Consider the following 20,000-nt stretch of genomic DNA (forward strand, 5'->3'; position numbering starts at 1 on the left):
TCATATTCCTGAGTACTGAATAGGGGACAGACTTTTCATACTTCTCAGTACTGAATGGGGAGAGACTTTTCACATTTCTGAGAACTGAATAGGGACAGACTTAGAGTGTGAGCATGTGTGTATGTGTAACTATGTTTGAGAACAGGAACAGACATGTTAGTTTAGTCAGTCTACAATATTTATCAATTTGCATTCATCAGTTTTTTTCCTTGTTTTGTTTATATTGTAATACTCTCAGTTATGTATTTATGGTGTCCAATAGAAGTGTAAGATTCCAAATTGGTTCAGATTGGGAGTAAGGTTTGGTTAGGAGTGTGACAAACCACAACAAATGCAACCAGATTGCAGTTTCTGTCTTTATATGTATGAGAGTTTACAGATATGACAGGGTTATGACTTGGTTATGACAGGGTTATCACTTGGTTATGACTTGGTTATGACTTGGTTCTGACTTGGTTATGACTGGGTTATGACTGGTTTGGTGTGTGTGGCTGTATTACTGAACTGTGGAGCACCTAGAAGACTAGAGGGCCAGTCGTTCCTGATACTACCACCGTGCACTGAAGCCCACTCAATTCTCCCCTCAGCAGAAGAGAACTTGGTCTTCAGGTCTGCCATGATGGAGTCCATCTAATGGAGACCCTTGGAGAACAACAAAGCATGCGAGAATTGCCCACACCATTGAGAACGTCTAGATAAATGGGGTGAGTGATAAAGCAATCCAGTGAGTCTGTATTGCCATCTACTGCCATTACTGCCGTCTGAATGGCCCAAAGAAGTCAAGATATTGATTTATCCACAGTTATAATAAAGGAGGATGAACTGTAATTGTAGCGCTATGTGTTTTTGATTTGTTTTTTTGACACCTCTACATGTTCTTTGATGGTGTGGAAGGTGTTTATCCACCTGTCGTTTTTTTGTTTTTGCACATCATTCCTGAGGTGATAGAACATGTGATACAGGACGTTTGATTCCATGAATTATGTTACGTTTGTATAAAGCAAAATAGTCTTGTCTACTTCTTCAAAACCCAGAATCCACAGCAGTCACTATGGCAATTTTTCAAGATGCATAATACAATACACTTGCACACGAATAAGAACATATACACTGTAAAAAAAAAAAGTGTAAAAAAACGGTAATTTTCTGGAAATGGGGGGCCCCAGAAAATTACTGTAAAAAAACATAAGTACTGTAAATTTAAAAACATACATAAACTGTAAAAAAACGGCAATTTTCTGGCGCCCCTGTTTCCAGAAAATTACCGTTTTTTTACAGTTTATGTAAAAAAACAGATAAGTACTGTAAATTTAAAAACATACATAAACTGTAAAAAAACGGTGATTATAACACTTAACATGCAACACTGTCATTTTAAAGGAAATATTCCTAAAATTGAATGTGGTCTTTACTCTAGTTCACATTCAATTATAACAATATTGCAGTGTGGTGTAGGAAGGAGAGGTAGCAAACAGATCCACCGCAGCACAAGGCTTTTTAAATTCAAACTGCCTCAACAACATAATCACGCCAGACCCCACGATCACGCAGAAGAGACTTAATTTAGACACAAAACATGAGAGAACGGCAATAACACGACAACACTACACAAACATGGCATAGAATAATTCACACAGTACAACTACATAAATTGATGAAGGGGGACTTAAACCAAGTAATGCACATAATCAAGTACACAATTAATCAACACATGCATAGACATCACATTAACAGATAACGATACCGGAGTCGCAGAGACTCATGGGAAGTAGCGCCGTCCCCCATTGGACCGACGCTTCAATATAAAAATATATATAACATTAATAGTTAAAATGAGCCATAAACTCCGAACCGTCAGAACACACATTTCAACGCTACGGTTATGGTTAAACTATGATCGGACAGGAATGCCAGACACATGTTCTAGCACTATATGAACCGATAAGAATATATTACGCGTTAACTAAATAAGTTACATGCACTGAAAGCTGACGTTGCAAATACTCATTTGAAGAAACACTGATTTCAAAACTCATGCATTTGGGCTGCAGCGGGGTGATAACGAAAGGTTCTTCAAACAATATGCACAACCAGAACAACTCTTCATGCACACTGTGCAGTGGTCCGATTCAAACAGGCCCCACCCCTACCAATCATAAACTTAACATATTCAGTTATCTTTACTTAACATGATCATTGCAATGCCTATTTCAGCTCAATAATGATAACAACTTTTATTTAGTAATGGCAATATTTTTTATGAAACATGAAATAATAATTAATGATTACTAAAATAATTTATTAAAACCTAATCCGGGTTTACAGTGTAGATACAGTGATACAGATACAGTGCATATTTAATAGTGGATTGAAAATGAGATGGATCTGGAACGCCTTAACTCTATGTATGTTATAAATATAAAAATAAATCACAGTCAAGAACATTTTACTTTTTACTCACTTTTATAACATGAAAATCACATATTTAACATGTCAAAACTTAAATTAAAACATGCATCAATGTTGTCTTGTAATATTTCCTTGAAATTAATTCCAGAAGATTCTATTACTTTGTCTCATTAAGATTAATCAATATTACTTTCTTTTTACAGTTTGTTTAGTTAAAATTATTATCTAAGAATTGTTAAAAAACAGATTTATAATGTATTTAATTTATACAGATTTTTCTTGTTAAATCACATGACATTTTTAAATAAACAGTTTGTTCTGGTAATTGTAATACACTTTCCCTGTCATTTTAAAATACAGGAAAAAACTGTAAAATTTATTGGGAAAAACCTGTAAAAAAACTGTTTTTTTTTACAGTGTACATACACACTATCAAGTGACCGTGAAGGAATATATAATTAAGGATACAATACATAAGACTTGTGAGAACAGTTGCCATGATGACCATTAAGCATGTTTTGGTAGAATACAGACGTGCCAGGAACATCTTGTCCTGTGTGGGAGGCCATTTATTTGAATCTTTATTTTAATCTTTAATGATGTTTGCTGATGACATGATGCTGTTTCCCAGAATGCATTTCAGAGAAACAGATCTGTTCTCCACTTACTACAAACATCCTCCAAACCTCTAATGACCTAAAATGTGCCTGTGGAGCAGGGATGTGTTCGTCGTCCAAGAGAAGCAGGTTCACCGTGGGAGGCTTGAACTGTTCCTGGATCAGGCACCTTCAGCACCTTCAGGTCCTTTAAGTGTCAAGGGCAGAATCCTCCGCACACAAAGAACTAAAATGATGCTTTGTTGATGACGACATGCTAATGCACGGTAATATTCGTTGTTGGCCACTGCTGCTGCATCTAGTTGTTCACAGCTTTTCACTGCAGAGGGGAAGCACATCTGATTGAAAAACCCAGTCCAGACACTGCAGTACTGATGTTGCACAACTCTATCAGGTCTGGGAAATATCCAACCAAACTGTGGCTGGTCCCCTGGCTGTCTTGTGCTCTGCAGGCTATCTGGCTGGGGAAAACTGGGCAGTTAAACCTCAAGAGGAGGGATGCTTGCACTTTGATGTAGGAGAGAAACGTAATACCTTGGAATTGGTGGTTGGATTTCTAGAGCACTGCTGTACGGTAAGGATGCTCAGATAAAACCAGATGCAAAAATGTGAGTTTCTGCTGTAACTGCAGCTACATCTTACAGTCAGTCTGAATGGAGGGAGGTTGCCAAAGCTCCTGTCAGACACACTGCATTATGTCCATGCTCCAGAGACAGCCCCGTTTTACCCATGACTTGGTTCGGCTTGAAGTATAAAGTCTTTTTCAGCAGTATAATGCAGAACAGAGAGACGTCATGCCGTTTATGATGGGAAGAACAAGATACTGGAATTAAATGCCTTGAATTCTGACCTGTGTCCTTGAGCCTACTATGAATCTCACCTTTTCATAAGAGGAGCTGAAAGTGTTTTGCGACATGCAGTATGAATGTTGAAAGTGAAGGACAGACCCATTCTGACGACAAAGAAAGCAGGAAGAAGTGGTCCTGCTGAGTGGTGCAGAGGAGAGGTTTGGGGTGTAGAGGAGGGGTTTGGGGTGTAGAGGAGAGGTTTGGGGTGTAGAGGAGGGGTTTGGGGTGTAGAGGAGAGGTTTGGGGTGTAGAGGAGGGGTTTGGGGTGTAGAGGAGGGGTTTGGGGTGTAGAGGAGGGGTTTGGGGTGTAGAGGAGAGGTTTGGGGTGTAGAGGAGGGGTTTATGGTGTAGAGGAGGGGTTTGGGGTGTAGAGGAGGGGTTTGGGGTGTAGAGGAGAGGTTTGGGGTGTAGAGAAGGGGTTTGGGGTGTAGAGGAGGGGTTTGGGGTGTAGAGGAGAGGTTTGGGGTGTAGAGGAGGGGTTTGGGGTGTAGAGGAGGGGTTTGGGGTGTAGAGGAGAGGTTTGGGGTGTAGAGGAGGGGTTTGGGGTGTAGAGGAGGGGTTTGGGGTGTAGAGGAGGGGTTTATGGTGTAGAGGAGGGGTTTGGGGTGTAGAGGAGAGGTTTGGGGTGTAGAGGAGGGGTTTGGGGTGTAGAGGAGGGGTTTATGGTGTAGAGGAGGGGTTTGGGGTGTAGAGGAGGGGTTTATGGTGTAGAGGAGGGGTTTGGGGTGTAGAGGAGGGGTTTGGGGTGTAGAGGAGGGGTTTATGGTGTAGAGGAGGGGTTTGGGGTGTAGAGGAGAGGTTTGGGGTGTAGAGGAGGGGTTTGGGGTGTAGAGGAGGGGTTTGTGGTATGATGGAGGGGTTTGGGGTGTAGAGGAGGTGCTTGTGGTATGGTGGAGGGGTTTCGGGTGTAGAGGAGGTGCTTGTGGTATGGTGGAGGGGTTTGGGGTGTAAAGGAGGTGCTTGTGGTATGGTGGAGGGGTGTGGGGTGTAGAGGAGGGGTTTCGGGTGTAGAGGAGGTGCTTGTGGTATGGTGGAGGGGTTTGGGGTGTAGAGGAGGGGTTTGTGGTATGGTGGAGGGGTTTCGGGTGTAGAGGAGGTGCTTGTGGTATGGTGGAGGGGTTTGGGGTGTAGAGGAGGGGTTTGGGGTGTAGAGGAGGGGTTTGTGGTATGGAGGAGGGGTTTGGGGTGTAGAGGAGGGGTTTGTGGTATGGAGGAGGGGTTTGGGGTGTAGAGGAGGGGTTTGGGGTGTAGAGGAGGTGCTTGGGGTGTAGAGGAGGGGTTTGGGGTGTAGAGGAGGGGTTTGTGGTATGGAGGAGGGGTTTGGGGTGTAGAGGAGGGGTTTGGGGTGTAGAGGAGGTGCTTGGGGTGTAGAGGAGGGGTTTGAGGTGTAGATGAGGGGTTTGTGGTATAGAGGAGGAGGTTGTGGTATAGAGGAGGAGTTTGTGGTGCACCTTATTAAAGTCAAACAAAACCTCAAGACATCATGTGAGACATCATGTGAGACATCATGTGAGACATCATGTGAGACATCACGTGAGACATCACGTGAACCATCACATGAGACATCATCTGAGACATCAAGTGATGTTTTTGTGAGGAGGGCCAGAGCTGTTTCGGTTTCTGGCCATCATTCTCAGCCCTGATGGGTTTACTGGGACTATTATGAGCTTCCTGCCTCTCCTTCAGAAGACATTGTAAAATCTGACAGTTTGAAATAGGAACTGGGTGGTACAGCCCTGTAGCTATGCTCTCCCCGTGATGTTTTCGAGGACAGATGCCAAGTTCTTGCTTTGTAGGTGGAATAGGTTTAGGCTGCTAATGTATAATTTTACCCCAGACCTGGAGATACTCAGTGCAAGTGTCTGTAGTCCTGGAGGAGGTTGTTTTGTCCAATGCATGTCTGTGAATTTCATCCCATAAGAGCACTTACGTTACATCAGAATACTGACTGTAGGAAGAACATCAAAAGCAAATCTCTGCAATGCCTGCGAGTCTCCACGTTAACGTCCAACATATTCCAAGCCGCAGGGATCGTGTCAGGGAGGCTGACCTTACCCTGCAGGATTCGTCACAGCTGTGTAGGGATTAGCATATTAACAGCATGCTTGAGCTATCAGTTCAGCGGTATGTAATCACTTAATACTGTGTGTAACGTTCTGACAGCTCTGTATGAGGTCTGTATGGAAGACCATGTCGAGGTCTGTGAACGTCTTACGTACGACAGGTGTATGAGGTGCTGAATCAGCACCGATAGTAGACGGATTACTGCAGGATCTGTGAGGCAAGCAGACGGGGACACCTGAGGGACAGAGGGACGGATCACATGGACAAAAATCCACATGTTGATCATATTGTGATTGAACATGACTGCGGCGATTCTGTTGAGATTAATTGTGGTCATGGCGGTTGGGCCGCGGTTAATCGTGTGTGTGTCGTAGTTCATCGTGGCCATTACAATTGTGTTGCTCTTGATTGTGACCGTGGCGATTATATAATATATATTATATATATATTATATTGCTCGTGACCAAGGAATTGCCTTGCAATATATTAGAACTAATTTGTGAGTCCTTGATGTAACATGATTAATGATTGGCTTGCATTGCTTTAAGCAGAATTATAATCTGTTGGATCATGTCACAAATCATCAAACAGCCCACAGAATACTCACACAGACCATTTATAATTGGCCAGGATGCTCACAGTACACAATAAAATGTATTTTGATTTGTTCAAGGACTCATCTGCATAGTGCAGCCTTCAGCAGTATCAGCACAGCAAAGACCAGCAATGTGATAACAATTAACAAATGATATGCAGCTCTGCAAGCGTGAAGACGGGTGCTGATTGGCCAGTGGACTGACATGAAGGTGCGTTCTGATTGGGCAGTAGACTGACATTTGAAGGTGCGTTCTGACTGGGCAGTGGACTGACATTTGAAGGAGGGTTCTGATTGGGCAGTGGACTGACATGAAGGTGGGTTCTGATTGGGCAGTGGGCTGACATTTGAAGGTGGGTTCTGATTGGGCAGTGGGCTGACGTGAAAGTGGGTGTTGACTAGGTGGTGCTGAGACAGCACTTGTAGGACGGGCCTGTACTCAGCGTACTGAGCGTGTGTTAGAGATGAGCCCTACACTCATTAGCCTGGAGGCGGATCACACCTTGCTGTTGGGAGCAGGTCACTGACTGCATGGTGGCTCATGACGAGGCAGGTGAGCTGGGGGGCAGATCAATAATCTGGGATGCATAGCCAGAGATATCATCAAGTGTCGGCGTAATCCGGTGGGTCGCTGGCTTGTCGGCACAGCGCTGACTCATACCTGCGTGCTTTTGTTTGGAAGCGTGAGTGTGTGTTGGCGGACGACCAGAGACAGGACGCTTTCGCAGAGGTGGTGTTCGGAGACAGCAGCGGTGTGAGCATGGACGTTGGCTTGAGTGTCCCACACTATATCAGCAGGTAATAATAGCCATCAGGATGTTTAAGAGAATCTTTGGACATAGCTGCTCTGTGGTCTGGAAAGGAGTTATATTAACTGTCGAGTTGTATTAACAATATTAAATTGCGGCAGTGAGGTGACATTAAACCTGTTGTTCTATCACTTATTGCATTTTGAACTGCATGATTTCATGTTTTAGTTTAAGTTCCCAACCTGGATAAAAAAATCAATGCAGGCTGTTCATATGATGGTGGGGCAGGACTGATAGGCTGCTCATATGATCAGGGGATCAAGTCTTTTCATTCAAGACATGACAATGTTAGATTTGTGGTTGAATACTCAATAACAGATTTCAATAAGAATATTCTTCCTTCTTCAGGTTTATGGCCCCAGATTTTGCACTGCACACCACTGTTCTTTGAGCACGACTGTTTTGTGTTCTCTTCAGATTCCATCTGATGTCCTGTTCTTCCCCGAGGTCCCAGCGGACCAGATCCTTCAGCTCCAGGACACGTTATGCTCTGACGCTACGAACTGCATGCGAGAAGCTCTTCTCAGCTCCAGTGGAGGAGACAGTGGTGAGATCTGGGCTGCCGTCCAGGCTCCTCGGCTGGGACACGGACGCTCGCTATCAGCCCCAGAGCCCCCCGGAGCTTCAGCCTTCTGCTGTTTATGCTAGGGATCCCAACAGCTCCGACAGGAGTCTGGTACATCCATCTGGCTAGGAATCAGAGACCTGACCCACTGCTACGATCCCTGTGGCAGTAGAAAGACAGAGAGAGAGAGAAAGAGAGTGTGAGAGAGGGATGGGGAGCAGAATCATCAGAAACTGGAAAACCATCTCTAGAACGTTGCCTTAGTTAAAACCACCCTCTGCTGTTGTGTGTGGAGAAGAGCACAGGCTGAGGCACACCAGTGCTGTTGTGTGTGGAGAAGAGCACAGGCTGAGGCATACCAGTGCTGTTGTGTGTGGAGAAGAGCACAGGCTAAGGCATACCAGTGCTGTTGTGTATGGAGATGAATGTTCTACAGAAGGGGAAGTTTCACTGTTACATTCGTGTCTGAGAACTACAACAGTCAGTAGTAATAAGTAGTGAGATAAAAACAAATCTTTCATTTTAGAAGATAAATGGCATGTTCAACACCGCTTCTCTTTTGGGGATCAGGCACTTACCATACAGATGTTGTGTCTGCAGGGCAGGAGAGCACTGAAGGAGTGTGCCCAGTGGGTAAAACACAGCTAATGACAAACACTCATTAGTCAGCACACAGAGCCCGTCGACAGCCTGCCAGAATCTTAAACGTAAACGGGCCGGTCTGCCGAGCTGCAGAGGAGCACAGAGATGCTCTGAGCTGCATACGTTAAATCCCGCCTTTCCGGATCTCTATTCCAAGCTACCTCTGGGAATACCGGAGAGCTGTCAGCATTAGCGGGGGCTCCCCAATCCAAGCCAGAGCCGGAAAGTGGAAGGCCCTGATTGGACCGTGGGAATCTAGGCCAAACCGTGAGGCTCCATGAGACAGACACTGTGAGCGTTCCAGGGAGGAGGAAGGAGTGGGAAAGGAGAGGAAACGCCCCGAGCTCTCTCAGCCCGCGCCTCCCATCATGCTCCGGGCTCTTTGTGAAGCTGACCAATCACACCACACAACAGCAAGCCAGCAGGCTCATCAGCCTGACGGGGGGGTTACAGTGGGGTGTGCTGGTTGCTCCGACCACATGTGCATTCATTTTATTATGCACAAGTACAGATAATGTTTTTATAATGGGTATTACAGCATTAGAAAACACAAAGGAATCCCCCACACAGTCACAGTTTTCCCCAGAAAACACTACAATCTAATAATTTCTGCAAGAATATTTAATGATGAGACATTTCATACTGTAATGCAGTTGTCACAGACAGCTTTATATCATGGCAATGTACAAATTCAAAGAGACATTTAAAAAGAAGTTATTGAGTATAGTATTAAAAATGAGTATGTACAGTAGATCAGACCCAGAAAACAATATGATGTGGTTTTAATCTCAGAAATGCTGTAGTATATTTCTCATGGATTAACACAAGGGTGTTATGTTGATAATGTGGTGGCTTGTGTTGAGATAAAAAAGAGATTTCATCCCAAGGGGCAAGATGAAGATTGATGAAGAACTGATCACATGACTCAGAAGAGCAGAAACAAAGGTACACACACATGGGTCCTACTGGCCAGGTGGAGGCGCTGGGAGGAGCCAGAGGAGACAGATTTCAATAATGCCTCGTTGCAGGAGGTGTGAAGGCTCACACAGTTAGCTTGGTGCGTAGGTGGAGCCTCTACAGATCTGAGAATGCAAGGCACAGATGTACTGAAGGCTAAAGCATAAGAACCATTAGAGTAGAGCCACCTCAAAAGATCAGGTGTGAATGAGATTGGACTTCGAAATCTACTTGTTCAACATTTGCTAGGGATGCCAGTGACAATGACAGACAAAGTTCTCTCAAAGAGTTTGTTTGAAGGAGAACTGGGGACATGTGATGTAGACACCAAAACAGATGTGCAGGACAAAATTGCAGGAGTGTGTAGGTTAACGTTAGTTTCTGTGAGTGTGAGCTTAGGCCCATATTAAAGTCCTCTCACACCTAAAGAGCACCGGGCCCTTTCAGGTTGGAGCTCTGCGGACGTAGATCAGGGCTGGTCTCGTCCGGGGGCCGGCTCCGTATCAAAGCCGCCCTGATCTGGTTACTGCCCACTGCGTCCCCCACCAAGACGAGCTCCGCACCTGCCACAGGCTGTGTGGAGCAGGTGCTTCTCTGGGAGGGTGTGAGCAACTCAGTGTGTGTGTGTGTTTTCAGTGTGATATGTGTGTGGGTGTGTGAGGCTTCAGTATGTTCTCTCCTCTGCTCTACCTGCGTCTAGAATGTCTTACTGCTAAACCCCCTGTTTTTTGCAGTTGATTAAAGTTGGAACTTAAGTTCAACTGTGGCTCACAGCATTCACAATGATACATTTTGATTCCATTTTGTGAGGTGGTGAATTAAATGTAAATTTGGTAGAAGGCCTGTAACGTTTGGCAGTTGGAGGCTGGAAGTGAGTGCGGAGAAATGTGAGATTTATTGTAAAGACAAAAAAAACTACACAAGGTACAGAGATGTGTAACAAAGATAAACCACACACAAACCATGAAAACCAAGTAACACAAACAGAAAACACCAACACACAGAACTTGAGAAACATAGAAGACATGAACAAGCTAACTACACAAGATGCATTTTAAACTCAATACGTACAACCACAATGACCGATCAAACAAAGGACTAAACACAGGACTTAAATACACAGACCAAACAAGGAACCAAACAAGACACAGCTGGAAACACTGATGAGGAGGCGGACTTACAAAAGACAGGGGTGTGGCAAGGGAACACACGGAGAACAAAACAAAGACAGATTGATGAGGGGGGTGGAGCTAACCGTGACAGGGCCTTAGTTTCACCTGCAAGTGTCGACTACAAGGATGAGTTACGCTGAGCTCAGTTTGATGGGCAACACCACCAGAGGTGGACGTTCCAGGTTCAGAAAGTAAAACTCCTTCCCAGGATTTTACTCAAGCTTGCTCATTTTTCTAATTAGTGCAATCTAGGTAAAATTAGTGGAATCAACACGGAACCCCTCCACTCAGAACCACTGCAGCAGGCTTCTCACACACCATGGCTGTTTACTGCCATGAGGAGACTTTCCAGCACACCCGAGGATGACGGAGCCTGTCAGTAAGATGCATCACGTCTCTCACCTCCAGCTGTGGCTGATCTGAGATCAGACGGCTCTCTTCAAAGCAGGCGCGCTGACCACCTGAGGCCACGTTTCTCTGGTTACCTAACGATGGTAAACGCGGATCTCAAACGCAACTTGAACGAGTGTGACCGGAATGTCCTTACAGGCATGAAATAAAGGAGGGTGGTGCAAACCAGAGTGGAAGACGGAGGCGGCCCGCACGGTCCGGTCTCGTATCGCAGACTCGTAGCTGGACTACTCCCCGTGATGAGTACCTGGGAGCTTAGTTAACCCGCCTTCCGCGGCAGCGAATAGCGTAGCGCTTATCCGCACCAAGCCGGGCTCGGTGGAGAGCGGTAAGCGCGCAGGTGGGCGTGAGTCACGTCTGACGGCTCCCACTCAGTGAAGGGGAATCCAGGCTGCGGTGGGGGGGCGAGACAAGAGCGCATGTCCTCTGTCCCTCTCCCAGCACCGCCAGCCAAGCAGCGGGCTGCTAATTAAAGAGGCGCCTCTTTGGCTCGGCTTTGCCACAAACACATATGTTGTTGATTGGCTACCTTTCAGCGCACGCGTGTGTGTGTGTGTGTGTGTGTGTGTGTGTGTGTGTGTGTGTGTGTGTGTTTGCACACGTGCTAATATTTGTATATAATGTGTGTGTAATGGAGTGGGAAGGAGAACGAGGCACGCGTGTCTGATGCCATATGTCCTGGGGGAGGGGAGGGGTTCATAGGGTGTGGCCTGTGATTGTGGTTAGAGGGTGTGGCCTGTGGTTGTGGTTAGAAGGTGTGGCCTCTGGACGTGATTAGACATGGCCCTGAAAAGGCAAATTGGGCTAGTCACACTGAAACAAAACATATGACACCTGGTCTGATGTATGACTGAAAGGATTTGTTTCGCACCACTGAAAAGTGTAGTGAGGTGTCTCGCACCCTCACTCCTGATCATCTCTCTCTCTCTCTCTTTTCCTTCATCTCCAAACAGGTCCAGTCTTGGGGTTGTTAGGAAGCTCACAGAGCTCTACCCTGCACTGGCTGCACAAGCTTGGCACAGAGTAGTAATGTACCTGTGACAGGAGTCATGAGGAGACTTGTGAGGAAACAGAGAGGAAACTGCAGGAGCTGAGAAGCATGTGGGTCACACCCTGACACTTCTCCTGCGGAGTGTGAGGACCACGCAGCAGAAGCATCCACACACTGCCATCTGAAGGCTCTTCACTTACAATCCACTGCAGTGTTGTGCAAAACGATCAGACATGAACAAAACGGGCTACGATGGGCCTCCATCATCTAAGAGAGCTGGCTGAAAATCAATATTCTCCACTAACCAACTAACAGAGCTGGGCTGGGCCACAGGACCACACAACAGCCCCCGAGGACAAAGCTCTACTGTACTGATGAGCTTTCGTATCATCTGATGATGTCAGTGCACTGACATTCCAAGGGTGTTCAGAGGTGACCGCTGCATGTCTGAATATCCGCTGTTGTCTTTTACATCGATTGATCCGCCGTATACTCGCTTCTTCTTTGTTTTCTTCTACTACTTCTTCTCCTGCAAAGAAAATGCTGTTATATAGACTACTGGATTTCTTTACGATAATTTAAGAATGAACACACAATCAGATGTTCAGCTACATTTTCAGCACCACTCGACAATATGTGCCCTACATATCAGGACCCTGGACAGCAACAACCCTCCACGTTAATACCCTGGACAGCAACATGAAGTTGATACTAGGAGCCACTTCAAATTTAAAATACACACCACAGTTTTTAGCACCGTAATTTACATTTTATGTGATGTAGAAGCAAACATGCCTCAAGAGTCTTATTAAACCTGGATCAGGGTTGGATCCGTTCATGGAACGTTAAAACATAATTAATAATCCATGACATCAGGGTGCATTACTCCAGTTCAAGTTAATGTGCCTCTGATTTCACTTACTTTAATTAATAAGCAGAACCCACTGTGGAGGCAAAGAACACGTGAGGTATGACTAACAATGTTTAAACTGAGTGAGTCAGTGGCTGCCTGACTCTGGCCATCTCATAGTCAGTTATCCTCCCAGTGATTGGCTCATCCATTCAGCCTGGGCCCCAATGGCAGTGCGGGGACCCAGAGACTTGCACCACATTTAATGATCAAACCCTTGCAATTCCCACAGCAGAACAATCGCTATACAAATGTGTAAAACCGAAGCATGTGCTGTGAAAGGATACACACACACACACACACAGTGTGCCCAGTGTTGGCTGATTTTGCATGTCCTAAATCAGAACCTCAAGGTCAAAGGCAGATCATGTGAACGAATAGGTTCCAGCAACGTGTAATGATGCAAGAGTGCTGAGAGAGCGGAGTTTGTCCCTGGGCATAAACGCAGCTCGTTAACTCACAGAATCTGCAGACCACCCTGGGCCCGTGTAAAGTTAACGGCAGCAGAACATGGGGAAACGATCCAGCCGGTCTACGAACCGCACCGAAGGAAGAGACGAATCCAGGAGGGGCTTCTTCTGACGCTGCGGGTTATTCATCAAATATTGGTTTCTATGACAGTGCGAGGTGAAACTGAGGTCACCTTTTCTTTCTGCTTTTTTCTTAAGGAAAGCACAGAAAAGACGTCTGGAGAGCAGGTTTCTTGGGACCTTTCAATTGATTTCCCACATTAAGTTTGACAAGCACCGTGCAACTCGTGACAGATGGCCGAGGAGAGGGTTCCTCCCCCACCTCTTCAGTGTGAGAATCTGTTTTCATTGGGAACATGGGAAATACGATCGCACACAGGGCAAAATCTGGCCAAATAAATATCTCCAAAACAATGATTATATGTGGTATGTCAAGAATAATACTAATAAAAAGACACCGTTAAGTACAGCTAACAAAACTGAGGAGCTGGTTGCGTGCTGTACCTGCTTCCCCAGAGAATGTTTGTCTGAAGGGGATTTATTGAGCTGTTATATCATTAGATTTTATTGGCTACGAGGCCCGAGCAGACATTAGTACTCTTGGCTACTTATTGATTGTAGAACATGAAAGATCCCTTCCCAAGATATGTTCACAGGCATCATCAAAATGGAGATGTTTGGATTACATCTACACAAATGTTGCGTGCTAACCTACACTCTCATTTGGTGACATATGTTTGGTCATTACTGGAGTAACTATTAGCAAAAGATTTTTATTTAAAAATAACAAAACAAAATGGTGTCAATGGTCCCAGCTTCTGCCTATTGGATCAGCGAAGGCCTGAGGACCTGGTGCTCTGCACATGGTTGTGGTTCTGTGCTCTAGCACACCTGATGCTGGCACCAAAACCAGCAGATGAACTCAGCTAACATTTAATCAAGAAGCACAACGTAAAGTTCATCAAGAGCACGACAGAGAAGCACAACGTAAAGTTCATCAAGAGCACGACAGAGAAGCACAACGTAAAGTTCATCAAGAGCACGACAGAGAAGCACAACGTAAAGTTCATCAAGAGCACGACAGAGAAGCCCCGGATGAGGACAGCGCAGACATGACATTAGTATGAAGTTACTGTATAAATCATTGTATGAATCGCTCTATAAATCACTCTATAAATCACTCCATAAATTACAGTATAAATCACTCTATAAATCACTGTATACCCCCCAGAGGTGTGGACCATCCGTATATGTGTTTGGTATGTTTTTTTATTATTATGGAAAGAATGATTGCGTATGACATCATTCCTAGCAAAAAACCCTTGTTTAATGGTGTGACGTACGTAAATAACTTCTTTTGTTGAGACAGTTCGTCTCAAATCCTGTGCATGAAATGGACACTCTGTTTGAAAAGTCTGATTGAACTTTGATATGAGAAATGTGCACTGTGGTGTTCAATTCTTATAAATGTAACAATGGCTTTAACATGGTCAGCAAACACAACAGGACCTGAAATTAGGACCTGACAAGGTTCTTAGGAACATCCTCACTCCACCTTATGTCTCATAATTATGCCTCACCTTTCAGCTTTTCAATAAATAATCAATTTTCTCTTGGTAGCATTCCAGACTTTTGCACTTGATAGTGATTTAGCAACTCTAAAGGAAAAAATACTTTATAAAAATGCACTTTATTAAATAGATGAAAATACAAATTGTACAACCCTCTTACACACACACACACACACACACACACACACACACAATGAAAGGAAACGTGATTGGGCATTGCACAGTCACCTTGTTTGCTCTGATACTGAAGACCAAATAGGGCCCAACAAATAATGCTGTTGTCTGAACAAGGTTACTGGAAGAAACACATACAGTACATTCTCTCTCTCTCTCTCTCTCTCTCTCTCTCTCTCTCTCTCTCTCTCCTCACGTTCCTGAGCTTGCCTTCAACGTGCAGCTCAGACGCCCAGATGTCTCTCCTGCTCATCTCCTTAGCGGAGCTCGTCAGAGCCACAGTTGCACGTTGCATACTAATAAACTTTGGGGGGAAATTCACGTGACGAGGAAGGAAGCAGCGGCGCTTCGGAACCGTTCTAGAGTCATGACGTGATTTTATATCACGGGCTTTTTGTTTACAGCTAACCGCACTTCGCATTGATTTGATTTGGGTATTTTCTCAAGGTAATTACAAGGCGTAAAAAGGACATCGTCAACCATAAAAAAAACATTGCCGAGCACATTCCTGACATTAACGGATTGTCAACAATATTCCTCCTAGTTACCACCCACATCGTTGCACGGGGCATTTGATGAAACGAGAATAAATACGGATAAACGGAGAAAAAAACACCGTTAATCGATTAATATTTCTGCCTCTTTTTATTATTACCGGACCATCAATATCCACGACTCTGACTAATTGCGGAAATTTACGGAATTCATCTTTTGTCGTATGTTGAAGTTTTTTCTTTGATGTAAAACGGAGAGTTAAAGGTGATGAATTGCCGTGTGTCATTGTAGCCGTTGCCAGTGCAGATACTGCGCCAGGATGGAGCGATCGCATCGCTGGAGATGACGCAAACCACCCAGCTCCCAAAAAGTGTTTCAAGACGAACATGGCGGCAACTTAACACAGGACCAAGATGATTCTGGCCATCAACACAAGAGATTTAAGGCAAACCGCCCAGTCACGGAAGAAGCAGCTCCGCGGACCACAGCACGAACATCTCGCCTTCCCTTGACGACATCCAGGAACCGACGGGGAGAGGCGCCAGGGTCTCGGCAGCTGGTCTATGGGAGAGAGTGCGGCCCCGGAGGGAAGACGGGAGAGAGGGATGTTAACGCAGAGAAGAAGGCTGTTCTCCGGAGAGTCACGCAGAAGGGGAATATGACAGGCTTAATCGCTGCCCGACTATTAACCGAACCGGAGTGACGGATCGACGCGAAGAGCGTTGGCAGGACCACGTACAGTCCGTCGTTAATAAGGGGGAAACACTTGGAGTCAATCTCTAAGTCCATGACTATTGTGAGAGGGGAGCCGTGGCGAGGGAGCCGGCCAGTGCAGCGCCTTCCTGAAATATGACCAGGGATGCTCGGACGAGTCGGCAGCACGATGACGGCTTAAAAATCTGGTTTGCACCCCGAGAGAACGAAAAGCCATTTACCGATTCCGAAAGGGCCCAGAGATGGCGACTGTCCTTAGCCTCTCTCCTGTTTATCACGGTTCTGCTCTCTGATCATTTGTGGTTCTGTGCAGAGGCGAAATTGACAAGGACTCGAGACAAGCGACAGGACAAGTTCACGGACACCAGAGACCACCCGGACGCAAAACACACACTTTCGTCCCCTAATCAGCCTTCCTACAGCGGCAGTGAGCAGAGTCTTATTTTTATAGGGAGTTCTACCAAACCTCTGTGGCCACTTGAAACGTGTCATCCCGACAGTCTCTCCAAAAACTGCTTTTCTATCGCCAACGCGGAGGCGGCGTGCTCGGGCCTCTCCGACGGAGGGGGCACGCGGTCGGCGGAGTGGAATCTGAGTGATTTATATCTTTCTTTTTGTAATTCTTACTCACTTTTGGATTTGTTTTACGGGTTTTCGAATCCGGACAATTCGAGTTGCAACCTCGACATGGCGAAAGGTGGTGATACGGCAGGATGCACTCGGTGCGTTCAGGCTTACCAACATTTCGACCAGCGAGCTCAGGAGAAATACCAAGAGTTTGAGCTTATGGTTCAGAAATATGAAACGGATGTATACTCGGTTCGGACATGCATGGACGAATGCACGGTAGGATTTACTGATTTGAAGGCTTTATCTAGTCTGACCACTGTGTCTACAAACGAACGAGCGCAATTTGAAGCTTTGCTACACTGTTGACTGCTAGCGCGGTTGTTAACGGGGTTTGATCCATGTACAGTGCAGATAAAAGAACCTTGTTTTTTTTTTTTGGTATGTGGTCTACTTTATATTCTGCGTGCGCGCGAGTGCGCGGACGTGCATCTCTGCTGCGCGCGCACTTGTGGATTATCGCAAAAGGTGAAGGGGTTTCTTCTTGTGGGATTTGCCATTGATAAATGAAGGTCGAGTGTGCAGGTGGTATAAATGTATGCTTGGCATCGTTTAGCTCTATATGAGGAAACGTACTGTATTCCCGTCCAAGCTATCCAAAGACAGCAGTAATAAATAAGTGTATTTACAGATGAGGTGATGATCCTCGTTCTGGGAAAACCGGATGTACTGCACAACATGAAACGACCGGTCTAACAGTTCTGTGCTCAGTAAGAGTCTTTGGGTTCTCCAAAGTGTGTGTGTGTGTGTGTGTGTGTGTGTGTGTGTGTGTGTGTGTTATAAGGCGCAGTGATTTCTGGGATTTCAATAACGTTAACAGCACTATAATATTTTCCGTGCCAACTCCTTGGAAGCTTTTTCTGTTCATTCTTCAGTTCTGAACATCATTACCGTGGCCGGGCTCGTGCGTTATAGTTTTATGAAGCTTAAGGAAAAGCTTAGTAGCATTTCCTATGCGGATGATAGACCAGAACAACATGCATCATCATATTTCTGATAGACACCATGTTTATAAACACACCTTAATGAAAAATAACAGGAGGTGCCTGTCAAATTACAGACATCAGACCTACATCTACATGAGGCATCTCTCTCTCTCCTTCACACACACACACACACACACACACACACACACACACACACACACACACACACACACACACACACACACACACATGCATGCACACAAACACACAGAGAGAGAGAGAGAGCATCCTTCACACACTCACGGTATCCTGTCTATGACGCTGCTGTTCCCTGTCCATGGTGCTGAAACAAGGCCTTGCCATCTTCAGACATACAGCAGCCCAACCAGTCCAGCTCACACACTCACTTTCCTAAGATCTAGTCTAGCAGAATGGGCTGCAGTTTACCTGTTAGGGATATTATGTATGTACTAGTAAGCACCACAGTAGATTCCTGGAGGATATGTATATGTCTATATCACATACCTCATTCATTACTGTACACACAAGTATACACAGGGAGGAACTACACCACTGTTTATTTGATTAGCCACTACAGGTTTGACTGAGAGGTGAACTGCTTGAGGAAACCACTCAGGAGGAGAACAGATTTCCATAGTTAAATGTTTGAGTCCAGGTGCCCACAACTCAAGAGGCGTGTAAGTGTCCTTTTTAAAGGATGTTAACTAGTCTGTACTGGAGTGAGTATGTGCTTGTGTTTTCTCCTTCTAAATCCAACAAAGATATTATGAGAGCTCTCTGTCAACTGTATCACTCACAAAATATTTATTGGTGTCTGAAACAAAACGTTTGTTTAATTACCAAAAAAAGAGGTCAAAATTGAGGCAGGGCAATGTGCAAAATGGATGTGACATTCTGCTGTGTAGTTTTGTAAATGAGGTGACATATCCCAGGACTGTTGAAAATAAAGCACGTCCACACTTATAGTAGGGTCTACCAGCCTTAAGTACCATTTAGCACTGTGGTGTGTTTAGCACACAGAAGCACAATTTGGCCATAGCTTGCATCAATAACCTTCTCTGCTATGAACACCTAGAACACGGTTTTAAACAGGGGCCTGTCATTAAAGCACTAGCATGCGTTATTAGCAAGCATTAGAGAACTAGCAGTATCAGTGGAGAAGCAGTGTTAAATGTTACATATAAATGCAGTCAGTGGTAGTCGAGATGAGATAAACAAACACTGTATGTAGAGAACGTGGAGGTGGTTATTCTGCAGTAGAATGGTCTATACGCACACCAAGGTCAGGAATATTTAAATATATTCCTAATATATAACCTAATAATTAATATCAGATTTAATTATTTTATTAAATTAAACATAATTAATATTATTTCTTGATTTGCAGTGAGTCAGTGATGATGACCTGCTCACTGTAGCTAAAATGAATCTAATCCCATCAGTAAATGTTCCTGTAGTTGACTGAATACTCACAGAGATAAAAAAGGTTTTAGTCACCTTTAAACCATAATCCGAGTTTATGTACTGTACTTAAACTGTACTTCAACAAGCTTACGTTAGGACAGAGTGTGTACTTTAACAAGCTTATATTAGGACAGAGTGTGTACTTTAACAAGCTTATATTAGGACAGAGTGTGTACTTCAACAAGCTTACGTTAGGACAGGGTGTGTACTTTAACAAGCTTATGTTAGGACAGAGTGTGTACTTCAACAAGCTTATGTTAGGACAGAGTGTGTACTTTAACAAGCTTATATTAGGTCATAGTGTGTACTTCAACAAGCTTATATTAGGACAGAGTGTGTACTTCAACAAGCTTATGTTAGGACAGAGTGTGTACTTTAACAAGCTTATATAAGGACAGAGTGTGTACTTCAACAAGCTTACGTTAGGACAGAGTGTGTACTTTAACAAGCTTATATTAGGTCATAGTGTGTACTTCAACAAGCTTATATTAGGACAGAGTGTGTACTTTAACAAGCTTACGTTAGGACAGAGTGTGTACTTTAACAAG

General features: G+C 44.7%; 2 protein-coding genes across 6 annotated transcripts in view; both read left to right on the forward strand.

Annotated features, from left to right (window-relative positions):
• Positions 1 to 3,111: 3,111 nt before the first annotated feature.
• On the forward strand, positions 3,112 to 15,021 carry LOC143512038 (uncharacterized). 5 transcript variants are annotated; one of them, XR_013130345.1, is made up of 6 exons: positions 3,112 to 3,292; positions 3,479 to 3,600; positions 7,216 to 7,331; positions 7,760 to 9,494; positions 12,043 to 12,512; positions 13,659 to 15,021. XR_013130345.1 is itself a non-coding variant. In XM_077001905.1 (6 exons), exons 1-5 carry the CDS (start codon positions 3,280 to 3,282, stop codon positions 9,452 to 9,454), a joined length of 399 nt encoding a protein of 132 aa, XP_076858020.1. In that variant the 5' UTR covers positions 3,112 to 3,279; the 3' UTR covers positions 9,455 to 9,494; positions 12,043 to 15,021. The 5 variants fall into 5 exon arrangements, 2 of the variants coding, with proteins under 2 accessions (XP_076858020.1, XP_076858019.1); XM_077001905.1 differs by having other exon boundaries at positions 7,760 to 7,889; positions 9,437 to 9,494; positions 12,043 to 15,021; XR_013130344.1 differs by having other exon boundaries at positions 12,043 to 15,021.
• Positions 15,022 to 15,492: 471 nt separating this feature from the next.
• Positions 15,493 to 20,000, forward strand: part of nalf1b (NALCN channel auxiliary factor 1b) — a 97,332-nt gene continuing 92,824 nt past the window's right edge. The window contains exon 1 of the mRNA XM_077001906.1: positions 15,493 to 17,260. Coding sequence (XP_076858021.1) covers positions 16,550 to 17,260 — 711 coding nt within the window. The 5' untranslated portion in view covers positions 15,493 to 16,549. The remainder of the gene's footprint in view (positions 17,261 to 20,000) is intronic.

The sequence above is a fragment of the Brachyhypopomus gauderio genome, chromosome 4 (genome assembly GCF_052324685.1).
Source record: "Brachyhypopomus gauderio isolate BG-103 chromosome 4, BGAUD_0.2, whole genome shotgun sequence".
NCBI classification, from domain to species: Eukaryota; Metazoa; Chordata; class Actinopteri; order Gymnotiformes; family Hypopomidae; genus Brachyhypopomus; species Brachyhypopomus gauderio.

Bases quoted from the DNA above. Each gene is read 5' to 3' on its own strand.
- LOC143512038 (XM_077001904.1), top strand. The intron at 3,601-7,215 runs GTAAGGATGCTC...TTTGTTTGGAAG, and splicing joins TTCTAGAGCACTGCTGTACG to CGTGAGTGTGTGTTGGCGGA. The intron at 7,332-7,759 runs GTAATAATAGCC...TGTTCTCTTCAG, and splicing joins GTCCCACACTATATCAGCAG to ATTCCATCTGATGTCCTGTT.